The sequence below is a fragment of the Alligator mississippiensis genome, chromosome 7 (genome assembly GCF_030867095.1).
Source record: "Alligator mississippiensis isolate rAllMis1 chromosome 7, rAllMis1, whole genome shotgun sequence".
In the NCBI taxonomy this organism is placed as follows: Eukaryota; Metazoa; Chordata; order Crocodylia; family Alligatoridae; genus Alligator; species Alligator mississippiensis.
In genome coordinates, this window is record NC_081830.1 from 64,371,867 (window position 1) to 64,386,317 (window position 14,451).

At 41.4% G+C, this 14,451-nt stretch overlaps 1 protein-coding gene across 2 annotated transcripts in view; it reads left to right on the forward strand.

The window, feature by feature from the left end:
- ARHGEF26 (Rho guanine nucleotide exchange factor 26) overlaps nucleotides 1–14,211 on the forward strand; it is a 151,506-nt gene extending 137,295 nt beyond the window's left edge. For both annotated transcript variants that reach the window (XM_014602768.3, XM_059731049.1), the window contains 3 exons: nucleotides 8,073–8,140; nucleotides 8,656–8,760; nucleotides 11,084–14,211. In XM_014602768.3, the coding sequence (XP_014458254.2) occupies nucleotides 8,073–8,140; nucleotides 8,656–8,760; nucleotides 11,084–11,226 (316 nt within the window). In that variant the 3' untranslated portion in view covers nucleotides 11,227–14,211. The remainder of the gene's footprint in view (nucleotides 1–8,072; nucleotides 8,141–8,655; nucleotides 8,761–11,083) is intronic.
- The last annotated feature ends 240 nt before the right edge of the window (nucleotides 14,212–14,451 follow it).

Consider the following 14,451-nt stretch of genomic DNA (forward strand, 5'->3'; position numbering starts at 1 on the left):
TAAACCCCCCAAATCCACGTTTTTTCTGTGATTAAAATGAAATAGGTATCAGTTAAACACAATGTTTTATTGTTATATTTACAATTCTGAAGTGATTTAGAAGACTACTAGTGCCTCAATCACTATAATAAAATAAATTCTAAAATAAGCATATAAATCTTGGCATTTGATTTGGGGTTTCTTATCATGGGAAATCAGAGCTCCCCAAGTTCCCTTCACTCACCAGGATGCAGGTCCAGCTGCAGCTGCCCCCCCCCCCCGCTTTGTGATGCTGAGCAGCCCTGATATACTGGTGCCCTGCCCATGTCATTGCCCGTCACTCCCAAACGACAGCCCCCCAGACATGCTGGTGCCCCTCACTCCCCACCCACAAGCCCTCCGGCCCTGCTGGTGCCCTCATTCAGCACTCACAGCGCCCCCCGCCTCCCCCCCAGCTGGTGCCCCTCACTCACCAACCACAACCTCTGGGCCCTACAGGTGCCTCTCACTCACCACCCACAGCCACCCAGCCCTATCAGTGCCCTTCACTCATCACCCACAGCCTCCTGGGCCCTGCAGGTGCCCCTCACTTCTCACCCAGAGCCTCCTGCCCCTCCCAGCCCTGCCAAAGAAGTCCCCAAGTTACCCAGGCTACAGGGTCAGAGACCTGGGTCTGCAGCCCCCTGATCCTCCCAGCAGTACCTGAGCCCCAGCTGCCACATGTGGGAAGCAGCAGCTGCTGCAGCGGAGTGGACCACAGGGTCCAGCTCCCTCTCCCCCATGGGCAGCCCAGCTGGGACAGAGCCTGTAAGGGAAGGTGGATATGGGCTTCCCTCTGTGGGCTTGGGCTCCCCGCCCTGCTGCCCTCCCCCTGAGGCCTCAGCTGCTCATGACAGGGCAGAGCAGGACCAGGTGGGGATACTCAGTGCTGCTGCTGTGAGCCCTGTGCTGCCATGGTGAGGCACCCCCTGCCAGCCTAGCAGCAGCGAAGGGAACAACTCCGTGCTACCACCCTTGCTGCTGCTGTGTGAGCAGGGGGCACCTCACCATGGCAGTTCAGGGCTCCTGGTGGCAGCATCGAGCTTCCCCACCCCGCTTTGCCATGCTGTGCTGGGCCTTGCCCACTGGGCTGCAGAGGCTCTGGGGAGACTGCAGCAGGGCAGGGAGCCCAAGCCTGCAGCAGGCACCCTGACCCTCATCCAGTGCACAAAGCAGGGGGGCACGTGCCCCTCAATGCCCCCCTGGGAGTGCATGCAATGGCAGGGAGCCAGCCCCCATGCCTGGATGAGCCTCCCACGGCCCCTTCCTTCTCTCTTCCCAGGCCCTGTGGCCCCTGTGGCATTGCAGCCCTATGCCCCAAGCTTCATGCACCACCCAGGTGCCCCAGCCCCAGCCCTGCCCAACTCCGTCCCTCCCTCACTATGGAGGCCTCAATCCTTCCCTCTCCCCACAAACTTACCTGTGGGGACCTGGTCTCCAGGCTGCCTGGAAACCATGTGCACACATGCATGTGGCACCCCCTGCCAATTGCCCTTCTCCTACTCCCTGCAGCCCTTTGTAGGCTAGAACTCTGCCAGCCTACAAGGGGAACCCCACTCTTTCCCATGCTTATCTCCTTTAAGAGAAAATCCTGGTTTTTCTCCTTAAAATGAGAAAATCTGGGTTTTGCCATGTTTTTCCCCCGATCCTTGCTCATCAGCTGACCACCGCACTTTTCTTCTAAAGCCTCACTGAGTTCTGCAGTCACACAATCCGGATCCTTTTGACTGCCATTTTCCATGAGAGCACATGCTTTACCAAAACACATGCATGTCAGGACAGGCCTGGGCAGTCCTGATGAGATGAGGGGGCTTGTTGTCTTATGTTATAGCTCCACCAGTTATGAGCAACAGGGCAAGAGGCCCCTGACTGAAGTAGTCCAGGAAGCACAGGAGGAGGAAGGTGTAGCTGGTCCCAGCCAGGCAGAGAGAACAAAATGCTAAGTGCCCCTCAGTGTGTGGGGGGCATGGGGGTGCCAAGCAGCCCCTCACAGGCTGGAACTCTAACAGCTGGAAAGGGAAAAGCCACAGTTTCCCACATTTTTCTCCTTTAAAGGAGAATCCATTTTTAAAGTCTGTTCATGACCCTTTCATATATTCTTGTGATCCACTTTTGGGTCGCAACCCAAGGGTTGAGAAACTCTGATTTAGATTGTGGATTTACTTCAGAACACTGAAGTAGCTCTAGTCTCTACGGTAACTAACTAACAGTTTTAAATCTCTTATGAAAGGTATTTTTAAAGCAAATTAAATGACATAAGCTGTATTTTCAAATCATCCTGAGTTGCATTGCAGGCATCTTCATCTGATCCTGTAAAACAGGAGTGTCCAACTTGGAGCCACAATTGCCATAAGTGGCATAGACAACCTGAATGTGCACCATACAGCAGATCAGAGAGGGGTCAGGCAATACAGCAGCAGGGAGGGTGGAAAGCAGGAATCAAAGCAGGAGACTGGACAGTATAGGACAGGAAGGGGATTAGGGGAACTTGGGGGGGGCTAACTTGTGGCCTGCCTACCAAAAAGGTTGGCCTCCACTGCTATAAAATATTGCACTTGCTTGTGCAAGTTCAGTAATTGTGTTCACAAATGTGAATACCGCTGTAGATTTCTGAAGAAGAAATACTGTTTTTATGAATGTTTTATAAAGCAGTTATGAAACCCCATTCAAAATGTATTTCCTGATCATGCAGGCACACACTAGCCAGTTCTCTGAGAGGCCTAAGAAAGTATTCCTTTTGTGCTGCCTTTTCCTCATTGGTGTGTAGTATAAGTTTTAATTGTTATTTTTCCTTTTTATGTTTTAGTATTTTAGCATTTTATGAAATTATGTCTAGGCACAGATTCCACTCAGGTGGAAATAGCTCCGGTAAAGTACAGATGTACTTTAAGCTGTAATAATAGTAGTAACAGAACAAGGAAAAGCTCTGCTAGATTATAAAGTTTATTGTCCTGAAACTAGGATTTGTATCAAATTATTTACAATGATGTTTGTGTGATGCAGCAGTGGGATACAGTGCAGAAAGAGTGCCAGAGAATCCTGCATAGCCTTGGGCAAAGCTATGAATCTGGGTAAGGATAGAGGTGGTCCTTGTTCTGTTGAGGCAGTTTCAAGGAACATTCTGCTTTTGACTAAAGCAACAAGAAGTGTCTTGTTCTTTCTCATGGAAACCTCTGAGAGGGGGCATCATTTCCTTGGGATGTCGTTAGCAACCAAGGAGCCCTCCGCAGAAGTAACAGATTTTATCTGTCTTATTGGAAACCAGAGGCGGGTGGAACACATGAAAACATTAACTGCTCAGTGCTCTTGACATATCCTAATCTGGAAAGTTTGCCATTTTAGACTTGCTTTCGAAGTTGAGAACAACTCTGAAAGAAACTATAGATCATTATTTTTCCTTTTAAAAGCATCATTGTAAAATGAATCAAATGTGTTCTGAGTTGGCACAGGTTGTGGCCACACTGTAGTGCATTTGTAGATGTTTAGTTTTTAATAAAATATTTTAATTTATTAATTTATTGTTGTGACTATTAGCAACTGGTTATATTCTCTACCACCATTAATAAAAATAGCAATCCAGCAAAGCCTACTTAGGAGGAAAAATCTAGAAAATAATTACTGGGTTTGAAAGTTGTCACTGTGCCCTTAAGACTGATGCTAAAATGGGGAAAACACAGAAGAATAAAAACCTAACCAGGCAGGTCAAACTGAATGAGTCAAAGGTGTTTATACATGCACATAGTTCTGCATTATAAATATAAGATATTCCTGTTAGTTTGAGGGATCAGTTTCCCAGTTACTGTTTGATTATTTCTGGCAAATTGGGTTGCTGAGTGTTAGTTGGTGTAATTGTAGATTGTTCTTCATGGATCAATCTTGGCATTTGGTCTGTGAGGGGAAAATTAGATCTTCTTCAGCCTAGCGTGAGGGGAATCAAGTGGAAAGAAGGGAAAATGCCACCATGAGACTATATGCCTAAAGCTTGCCAATTACTACTGCTAATACCACTACTTCTGTTATTTAAAAAGAACCATTTGTCATAAAATCAGGATGTGCCTTTTACATGTATGCTTCTTATACATTCATCCTGGGATGGATATAATACTCCTGCCACTGAATGCATTGATTCAAATTAAATTGTCACTTAGCATAAGAAAATCCATATCTGATGCTGGCAGCTCACCTGACACACAACCAGTCTGGTGCTTGACACCTTACTTGAAAGCGCCAAAGGAGAATGTACCTCAGCTTGTGCAAGTTCTTCAGAATCATCTTTCTTTTCCGTCTGTACCATTAGACATAGTTTAGAAGGACATTTTCTTGTCTATCCTTTTAAATTAGAATAGTCAACTTCTTCCCCTCACTCTGATTCACTTCAAAGAAAAATGGCTTCTGCCGTGAAGATCATTGGTTTCCTTTTAGAAAAGTTTACAGGACAACAGTGCAAATAAAAGGAAAATATGGAAAATACCACCATGTAAATAGCATGATTTGATCCTGTTAGATGTTAAACTTGTCCTGATTTATATGCAAGATTAGCATGACAAAATGCGATGGCCCATGTGTTCAAGTTGGTTGCAACATAAAAAGGATGGATCCACCACCACAATGGCAGATTGACAGGAAAGAAGTTACTGTTTCAAACATCAGCTTCGTTGTCTTGTCAAGATGAATTTAATGTATGGCTAGGTCTTATACTCCCCACTATCCCACAGTGCTCTTGTCTACCTCCCCACTTCCTGCTCCAAGGGGAAAGGCAGGGGAGGGAGAACAGCTGTCCCCTTGATTTCCTGCTCAGCAGGGAGCTGTCAAGTAAGCTTGAAGGCTGCCCCATCCCTAAGGATCTGATTTGTTTTATCACTGGCTTGATCCTTGTGCTGTTGTTTAAAACCTTGCAAAATACGTGTAAAGTGTTACCAAATAAAAATAGTAGAGTTTTCCAGTTACTTAGCACAGATATAGATGACAAAGAATTGGGGTAAAGAATTAGGGTGAGATTGCAGAATTTCAATTATGGAACTAAAATGCTTATTATATTTAGACAGCATGCCAATCTTCATGTAACTAGTAGATTATTCTCTTAGATTTTTTTTTTCAACCAGAAGTGATTTTTTTTTTATTTATGTAGGACAGTAAGCAAACTGTGTGGCATTCATGAGTGTGAAATATCTGATAGAAGGGAGGAGGAGTCTGTATGCATATTAACATTTTTTAACTCCTTAAATATATTTTTACAATATTTTTGTTCCTGGGAAAATAAAAATGACTCATGCAAAATAATGCATAACCCATCTAGGGAAAGTGCATAAATGTCCATTCCACACCCTCCATTAAGGGCATTTCTGAGTACTTCTAAATACAAAACCAACAACTAGGGCTGACTGGAAAATTGGGGATGTTGGGGAATATTCTCATATATATGGGAAGATTTCTACCTTTTAAAGAAATATCAGAACTCACAACCTTTGTTTTGGAAATGCTACCTCATTTGTTCAAAATGCCTCATACCTTTCCGGACTTGGTGGCTACACTACATTGCCTTTGCTATCTCCCTTCTTTTTGTTCTGAGCCACTGTGGTACATTATAGGTGATATAGTAACTTGAAGGGACTATGCCAAAGTGGGGACACAATGGATACAAATTAAAACTCCCACAATGTATCACACTGGGATTTCTAATATGATTTTTTTCAATATTCAAGTGTTTGTATTTTTGACAAAAAATAGAAATCTTTTGAGTGTAAATTATGCTGACTGAACGTAAATTTGATACCTGTATCATACAGAAACCAAATTTACATCCAATTAGCTACTGCGCAGTAACATTGTGTGTGTGGACTGACTGGGGACTAAAGGTGTCATAGGATAATGTGTTCTAAATAGGAGTTTGTACATAGGGGGTGCGGTCCTGTGACACCTTATCCCAAGTCAGTCCACAAACACAGTGTTACCACAGTAAGGTGTCTACATGTGCATTTCTGCACAGTCACTAATTGGACGCAAATTTGATACCTGTATGATGTAGGTATCAAATTTATGCTCAAGTTGGCATAAGTCACCATATTTACTGCACAGTACAAGTGTAAATGTGCACATGTAGATGTACACCCTATATACAAACTCTTCCTTAGAACACATTTATCCTGGCACCTTTCAAATGTACTCTGCTAACAGGATTGTTGGCTTGAATACACAAGGTGTATTCAGTGAAGTCTAACTATATTATGCTATCACTGTTTAAAGTATTGGTTACACTTTGGAGCACAGTGTTGAATTTTGGTCAACCTACCTGAAGATATAATTAAATAGAGGGCAGCTGCTTTAAAGGCAGCAAAGATATTAAATACAGTGGATAAACTGTAATTTACTGCACAGCAAATTTAAGCTGGCATAAATGCATGTATGCATGCCCAGGGAGTGGGTTTTAAGCATAGGAGGTGGTTTGGTAGATGACCAAAAGGAGTGCTCAAATTAAAAATTCTGATAGACATGACAGAAAAAGTTATGAGCTTAAAATGGATGTGCATGGCAAAGGGAAGTTAGAGCAGAGATTCAAGTGTAACCTGACAGTCAAAGTGCAGAAAGTTGTTGTCAGTAGCAGCATTTCAAGAGGCAGAGTGGGGAGCGAGATAAGATTCCACGATGACTTTCTTTTGTCTGGTGATCCTTTAAAACTGTTCTAATACTTTCATACTTCAACCATTTCTTTTAAAACACTGTTCTAACACATGCATTCCCTTGATGTCATATTCCAGCTGACACCAGTTTTGAAATACTGAAATGTTATGTTAGTTAATAAATACCTCTGAACATATTATATAATTTGTGTGCATAATTTATTCACCTGAAACATAGGATGTGTATCTAAAAGAGTTCAGTAACTGGCTTTTAAAAGCACGTGGGAATTCAGATTTAAAAATGTATCTTAATAATCCATTTTTCTGCTACCTGAACCATCTGAACATGTTAGTCTCCCTTTAACAACAGTCAGACAAAATAATGTGTTTAATTGAAATAGTTGTTTCACAAAATGAGCTATATACTTGCATCCCTGCATGGTGAGTTGAAGTCAGATCTAAATTTTTCAAAGATCAGAAACATTCAGCTTAAATTGTAGTTCAGGGTATTGAATTGAGTAACCCATAATAATCTTTTATTTTCCTATCTAAACTGCCCATTACCTCCTTGATCCTTATCCCACTTACACAACTCCCAAAATTGTTCATTTCATCAAACTCTTCCTATGCCCATCTCTACTCACTTAAAAAAAAAAATCTCCGGATAATCTATCTGAAATCAGTTGTTTGGCAAGGTAATGTTTAGGGTTAAGCTGGATATTTGTGATATCTCTCACAGACTTCCCAAGTCAGCATAGCCAAGGGACAGAAGGTGTCCCTTCTTTCAGAACATACGGAAAGTTTTTGTTTGTTTGTTGGTTGGTTTTTGAAAGAGATCATTTTTCCTTTCTAAATACACATCCAGCCAAGTCGCAGCTATAGGAAAATTCAACATTTCTTGTCATTGTCCCCATTCTGTAAAAATGTTCTTGTCTGTAAGATACCCTGCATGTTAGTTTTTATAGAAAAGGGTGTTCAGAAGTATACTTCCAAATGCTTATCTTTTAATGAAAATATTACTTTTGAGTTATTTGTTAGATTAGAAATAATATAAAGCCCACTGGTTGCAGAGATTAAAAAAGTGCTTATATTATAATTAAACGTGCACACAAAACCAAATTTTTCAAGCACTTCTTTTAAGACACTGTTCTAACATGTCCCCAAATGGATAGCGTGTTTTTTGCTCTTCCTTTATCAGAATACCACTTCTACAAAAAAAAAAGCAATATTGTTGGTCATTTAAAATATCTTGCTATATTTTAATTTTGAAGTATTTCCAAGAAAATCTATCTTGCCATCTTGTGAAATTAAAAGAAAACAAGTTTTCTTCCCATGAGAAAGGAGAAAGATTCAAATCCGGAGTCGTGAAAAGGGCAGGCCCTCTAACACTCTAAGGTCAGTGGTCTTGGAAACTGAATTTGTCTCAATTGTTTACAGGAGTGAAAGAGCTCGCTGGATTACTACACTTGGACAGAACAGCGACAGACAGAGCACAGACAGGACAAGTAAGTAAGAGACAAGACTGTTCAGTCAGTTGACATGAAAACAGAAATATACTGCCCCTTGGTGGCTAAACTGAAAAAGTGTAGACTGAAAAAAGAAATGTATTTCCTTGCAAAAAACAGTCACCTGTGTTCCCTTTGAAATTGCTCTTTTCCTCCTAACATAACCAAAGTGTGACCTTCTGTGCACACAGTGAACCAGGTGGGGTTTTGTGGAGGTTCTTTGAGAGATTTCATTTACACATTATTATATTCCTTGCATTCATTTAGATTGATCTGGTCAATTATATCAGCCTATTACCTGGCTGAGGTTGAGAAAGCCAGAACTTCACATCACCTAAATTCATGTTTGTGTGTAGCTATCAAGTGAAATCCAGTTGGTTAATGTTCTACACTACTGAGATTACTTGAACAATTTTATTTTGTTACAGCCTAAAATAGGGATTTTTTGTTACTATGCCTTCTTGTGTTGTTTAAATATAAAAATATTAATTCAATATGTTCTGTTTCTTCCCCAGCATTGACTCAGGTGGAGATCATCAGAACTTACACTGCAAAGCAGTCAGATGAACTATCCCTTCAGGTTGCTGATGTGGTTCTAGTTTATCAAAAAGTGAATGATGGTAGGTGAACATCTTTCTGCTTAGCTAATGCTGTCAACAAAGGAGATTAGTTTGTTGGGAGAATTAATTTGTCCTTGTAGCATTTTTTCCACAACAAAACATGGTGTCAACCTAGGTGTCCCCTTCCCTACCCTTTGTATTCTAATCACTGCTTTCTATTTAGCAGTCTGCTTCCTTCAGTCCCTTCAAAGTATCCAATGAAGTAAGCCCTCTGTTTACAGAAGTGTTTGCTATACATCAGCATGGATTCACCAAGGGCAAGTCATACCTAACCAACCTGATTACCTTCTTTGATGAGATGACTGGCTCTCTGGAGGTGGGGAGGGCAGTAGACATGCTATACCTTTACTTTAGCAAGGTTTTTGATATGGTCTTCTCCTACAACATTCTTGCAAGCAAGCTAAGGAGATATGGGTTGGATAAATGGGCTATAAAGTGGATAGAAAACTGGCTAGATTGTCCAGTTCAAAGGGTACTAGTCAATGGCTCGATGTCTAGGTGGCAGCTGGTATCAAGTGGAGTGCCGTAGGGGTCAGGTCTGGGGTCAAGTTTGTTCAATATTTTCATTAATGACCTGGAAGATGGGATGGAGTGCACCCTCAGCAAGTCTGCAGATGACACCAAGCTGGGGGGAGTAGTAGACATGCTGGAGGGTAGAACTAGGATTCAGAGAGGCCTTGAAAAATTGGAGGATTCAACCAAAGAAATCTTATGGGTTCAGTAAGGACAAGTGCAAAGTCCTGCACTTAGGACAGAACAATCTCATGAACTGGTAGAAGCTAGGGACTGAATGACTAAACAGCAGCTCTGCAGAAAAGGACCTGGTGGTTACAGTGGACAATAAGCTGAATATGAGCCAACAGTGTGCCCTTGTTGTGAAGAAGGCTAACAGCATACTGGGCTGTATTACTAGGAACATTGCCAGCTGATCAAATAGAGGGGAAGTGATCCTTCCCCTCTATTTGGCACTGGTGAGGCCACATCTGGAGTACTGTGACCAGTTTTGGGGTCCCCACTACAGAAAGGATGTGGACAAATTGGAGGGAGTCTAGTGGAGGGCAATGAGAATGGTGAGGGGGCTGGAACACATGACTTCTCAGGAAAGGCTGAGGGAAATGGGCTTATTTAGTCTGGAGAAGAGAAGACTGAGAGGGGGTTTAATAGCAGCCTTCAACTACCTGAAGAATGGTTGCAAAGAGGATGAACCTAGACTGTTCTCAGCGGTGGCACATGACAGAACAAGCAGTAATTGTCTCAAGTTGCAGCAAGGGGAGTTTAAGTTAGATATTAGGGGGAAAATATCTCACTAGGAGGGTAGTAAAATACTGGAACAGGTTACCCAGAGAGGAGGTAGATGCTCCATCCGTGGAGGTTTTTAAGACCAGGCTAGGCAGAGTCTTGGGATGATACAGTTGGTGATTGTCCTGTTTGGAGCATGAGGTTGGACTTGATAACCTCTTGAGGTCCCTTCCAACCCTATTTTTCTATCATTCTGATTTTTTTGATCTCTTATTTATTTAGTCTACAAAGGTGCAAATCTATCCTGGCTTCTGCTTTGGGGAAACAACATGGAAAGTCCATAGGTTTAGGATCAAATATTTAAAGGGCAGCCTCTGTTTATGAAGGCATTATTGAAATCTCTCATTTGGAGATTTGCAGGTAGTTGCAGGTGCCAAAAAGCATTAGAATAGTTTTTGCGTGAACCAAATTCTTAAACAGGGAGCCCCTTTTAAAAATTGGCCTTTAAAAAATTAGTCACGGCAAGCAGTATATGCAGTAGTTTGTCTTAATATTACATATGGGTGTTTCACACTATAATGGGGTAATTTGTAATATGCTAAATTCCATGGGGCAAGGACTATAATTGATTATGAAATGGTGAGCACAGAACAGTCCAGCTTGGCTGTTGCCAATAGATGCTGCCAAAATATAAATGTTAACTATAAAATGACTTGAAGGATACTGAGTAAATCTGACTCCCATTGGTTTCAAGGGACTTGAGGATATTCAGCATAATCAAGCTCTTAGTTACAACATGGTTATTTGCTATCACTTACAGTGTCTGAGATACAAAGAAAACTGTTCTTTGTCAAATATCCTATAGTTTTTACTACTATATTGTTTGTTGTTCCCAGTCTGTAGTAACAATTAATCCAAATTGCCTTTTGTATGTATCTTACCCTTTACACATTAGAAGTGCATAGGTGGGATAGCTGACTGTGCACCAAGGTTCTCTCTAAAAGTGTGCCATACACAGTTCTTACATATGTATTTGAAACATTTTGGAAATTATTTATTGTTGCTCCTCTATTCCCCTTTGCAGGCTGGTATGAAGGTGAACGACTGCGAGATGGTGAGCGAGGTTGGTTTCCGATGGAATGTGCCAAGGAGATCACTTGTCAAGCCACAATTGACAAGAACATGGAGCGGATGGGGCGTTTGCTTGGAATTGAAACAAATGTATAGAGTCTCAGAGATCTGTTTTTTACACTGCCATTTCTTAACTGCAGGATTTGCACTATATGCTGTCAATGATGGCTTGCTTTTGTGCTGGTTGCTATACTACAGTGGGCATATGGAAGATGTGGTTGTAGACTTACAACATCAGTGAGGAAAAGGCATGCAGAAACAAGTCAGCAGTTCCTTGCATGCATCCCAAATCAGTTGTGAAAATCCCTGAAAATAAATTAACTTCTGAAGACACAGTAAAAAAATAGATATGATTCTTTATATAGTTGTTTCCTCCTACTTTTATGGTATAAGGGAGCTCCTAAATGAATCCTGCCCTGACTCAACATCTAAATTGATACTAATCAGGACTGACATCCTAGGCTCTGGAGACTAGTTTTGACTTCACTTTCCATTTAACCACTTTTACACACTCTTCCCTGACTTTCTCTAGCCACACACATACACTCTCCAGGCTCTCTCTCTCTTATTCATTGCAATTATTAAAAACAATTTTCACCTTAGCTTTCTCTGCCTAGCTCTAACACCAGCCCCTCCCAACAGACTAAACCACCAGCAAGCAGTGGTGACAGCTCAGTATTTAGGCTTGTCATGCCTCATTGAAAAGCTGCAATGCAGCAATCCTGGCCTCAGAAGGTGCTGTTTGGAGGATCATATAGCAGCTTTCAAGTCCCTAATCTAACCATAATAAGATTGATGAGTATATGCTGTATAAGGACTTGGGTTTTGCTAATGTCTTTGCCCCTTTTTTTGGTGAGTCCATTCACTCTCTCTGCATATGTGTGTGTGAAGAGTTTCCATTACATTAGATTATTTTTTGTGTTAATCCTTTGAAACTACAGACTTTTGAGCACTTTGAGCTTTGAACTCTTTCCTACAATGGCTGGTTAATTCACACAAAGCATGCCTTTATTTTAAAAAAAAGAAAATGTTCTTTAACTTTTAAAGCAATAATTAAGTCACCTCTCTTCAAGATAGCAAAACTGATACATTTTCCAGGAACTTTAGGGGGAAAATCCAGACTGGTTCTGGGGGTGGTTCTTTTTTCCTGGTGATAGTAGAATGTTATCTAGTCAAGCAGTTCCCATTTTGTGTCCTCCTAGTGTTACAGCAGTGTTGGGAAGGATTTTTCAAAAGTGGGGGTACCTGGGCACGGGAAAGCAGTGTCCAGCAGCAACATGGAATTTATAGATGGTGGCAGTAGCTGCACGCAAACGCCCCATGCTGCCGGCTTCACGTCTGGCCATCCGTCAGCAGCCCCCACCCCGCCACTCCCCGGCTGGCTGTCAGCACTCCCCCTGCACTTCCCCTCCACATCTGGCAGGGGTACCCCCCAGAAGGGGTACCCTGTTTTACAAAGGTTGAAAACCCCTGTGTAGTTAATGCTGAGGTGCCTGTGTTAGGCAGAGGGGAGGGGGAATAATTGCCTACAAGTTTCTGCTGCGCTTCAGCCAGGGAGCAGAGGGGAGGGGCCAGCTCTGCTGTGGAGTAGAGAGCCTGCCCAGCCCAGAGAGCATACCAGGATGCTGGAGGTGTCTGGTTGGTCTTAAACCAGCAAGGGGTCAGGGACAGACATTGCATAAGCTGGTTTGAGCCAAATCAGTTAAGTCTGATACTATATTCAACCAGGTTTATCTCAAACCAATTTCAGCCATTTTCAGACTGGTTTATGTACAGTGAACATCTGTTATGTTACAGGTTTAAACCATTTTCTGATCACTTAAACCGGTTTATGTGTAATGCCTGTCCCTAGTCTTAATCATGCTGGGGAAAAGGAGACAGTTTGGTGCTGAGGAAAATTTTCCAGGGAGTTTCTCTAGCCTCACCCGGCTAAGTTTTGTGTTGTTTAGTTCCCCATTCTAAAATGTGATCTGCTGCCATTAGATGCTTCAAGGTACATATACGAAAGTGGGAGAGGAACGATGTATAATTAAGTCCATAGGCTCCACTTTAAATGGTTCAGGTTGGTTCACACATGTTCTTGCATTAGAAAAGCATCAGTCATAATTGCACTGCAAGGCTCACCAGCTGAATTTTCACAGAATTTCACAAGAGAAGCAACCATTTAATGTTGTGTAATCAAGATGTACCTGTACATAGGAGATAATTCTCAGTACGTCTTTTGTGTGAATAGGTCTGACAGTTTGCACAAGATGCTACTGCGCAGTAGTGTTGGTGGGCACTAACCATGATGCAACGCTACTGTGCAGTAGCATCTGAAAAAAAAGTGTGTGGGGACGCTACGTGCAGTAACACCAGTGCAAGTACTAAATGACTGTGCAATAACAAGTGCACAGTCTGCCACTCAAGTAGACACAGCCCATATGTATTCAAAATAGCTTCATTGTTTTAAGGCATAGCTGATCACTCAGCAGAGTTGAATAAATGTTAACATAAAAATGAGGCAAAAACAAGATTTTTGGCTTGTAATATTTTCAGTCCATTTTTGAGACCTGCACATTGTAAAATATATATTGTAAAATGTTTGGAATTTGATTTGTGAATGAATATAATGTTTCTAATGTATCTGTAATGATTAACCTTAAAGGTTAACTAGTAAAGCAGTTGTTTTCCATAAAACACTGTGAGTACCACACTGATCTTAGCAGTCTGACAAATGGTTATACAACCTGTGAATTAATTTATAAATGGACTGATGAAGTGGTAATGAGAATATTGTAAACTTTATAAATTGGACAAAGTTTTATTTAACATAGTAAAAATACTGCTAATATTTTAACAACAGAATTTACTGTATGAAGGCATATGGTTAACATGGTAACTGAATGTAAATCCAGATATTAATTTTTATCCAGGTTTTTTAATGCATTGTAAATATGTTCATGCCTACTTTTTGCAAAATACTTTAAAGTTTTATAAATGTATTTTCCAGTTTTCCTTTTATGCAGAAAATAAAGACCAGTGTTCTTAAAGTCAACAATCAATAAAACATCTTTAAATCCTTTAATAAAAGATTAAAAGTTCCTCTTTTTCCTAAAAAAAATGCCAATCAAATGCAAATATTTGCTTTTGAATTAATTCCAAATAATTTCTTTGAAATTAACTAACTAGGCCTTGTTGGTTTCAGATAGAACTATAATTCATTTGGATCTTATGTACTTTCCTGTTAACAAAATCCTCGCCTTGCAGCCCGCACTGATCCCAGCCCTAACCCTAGCCAGTGGATCCACTTGGCTGAAATTCTGTTTCTTTCCTGGCCAG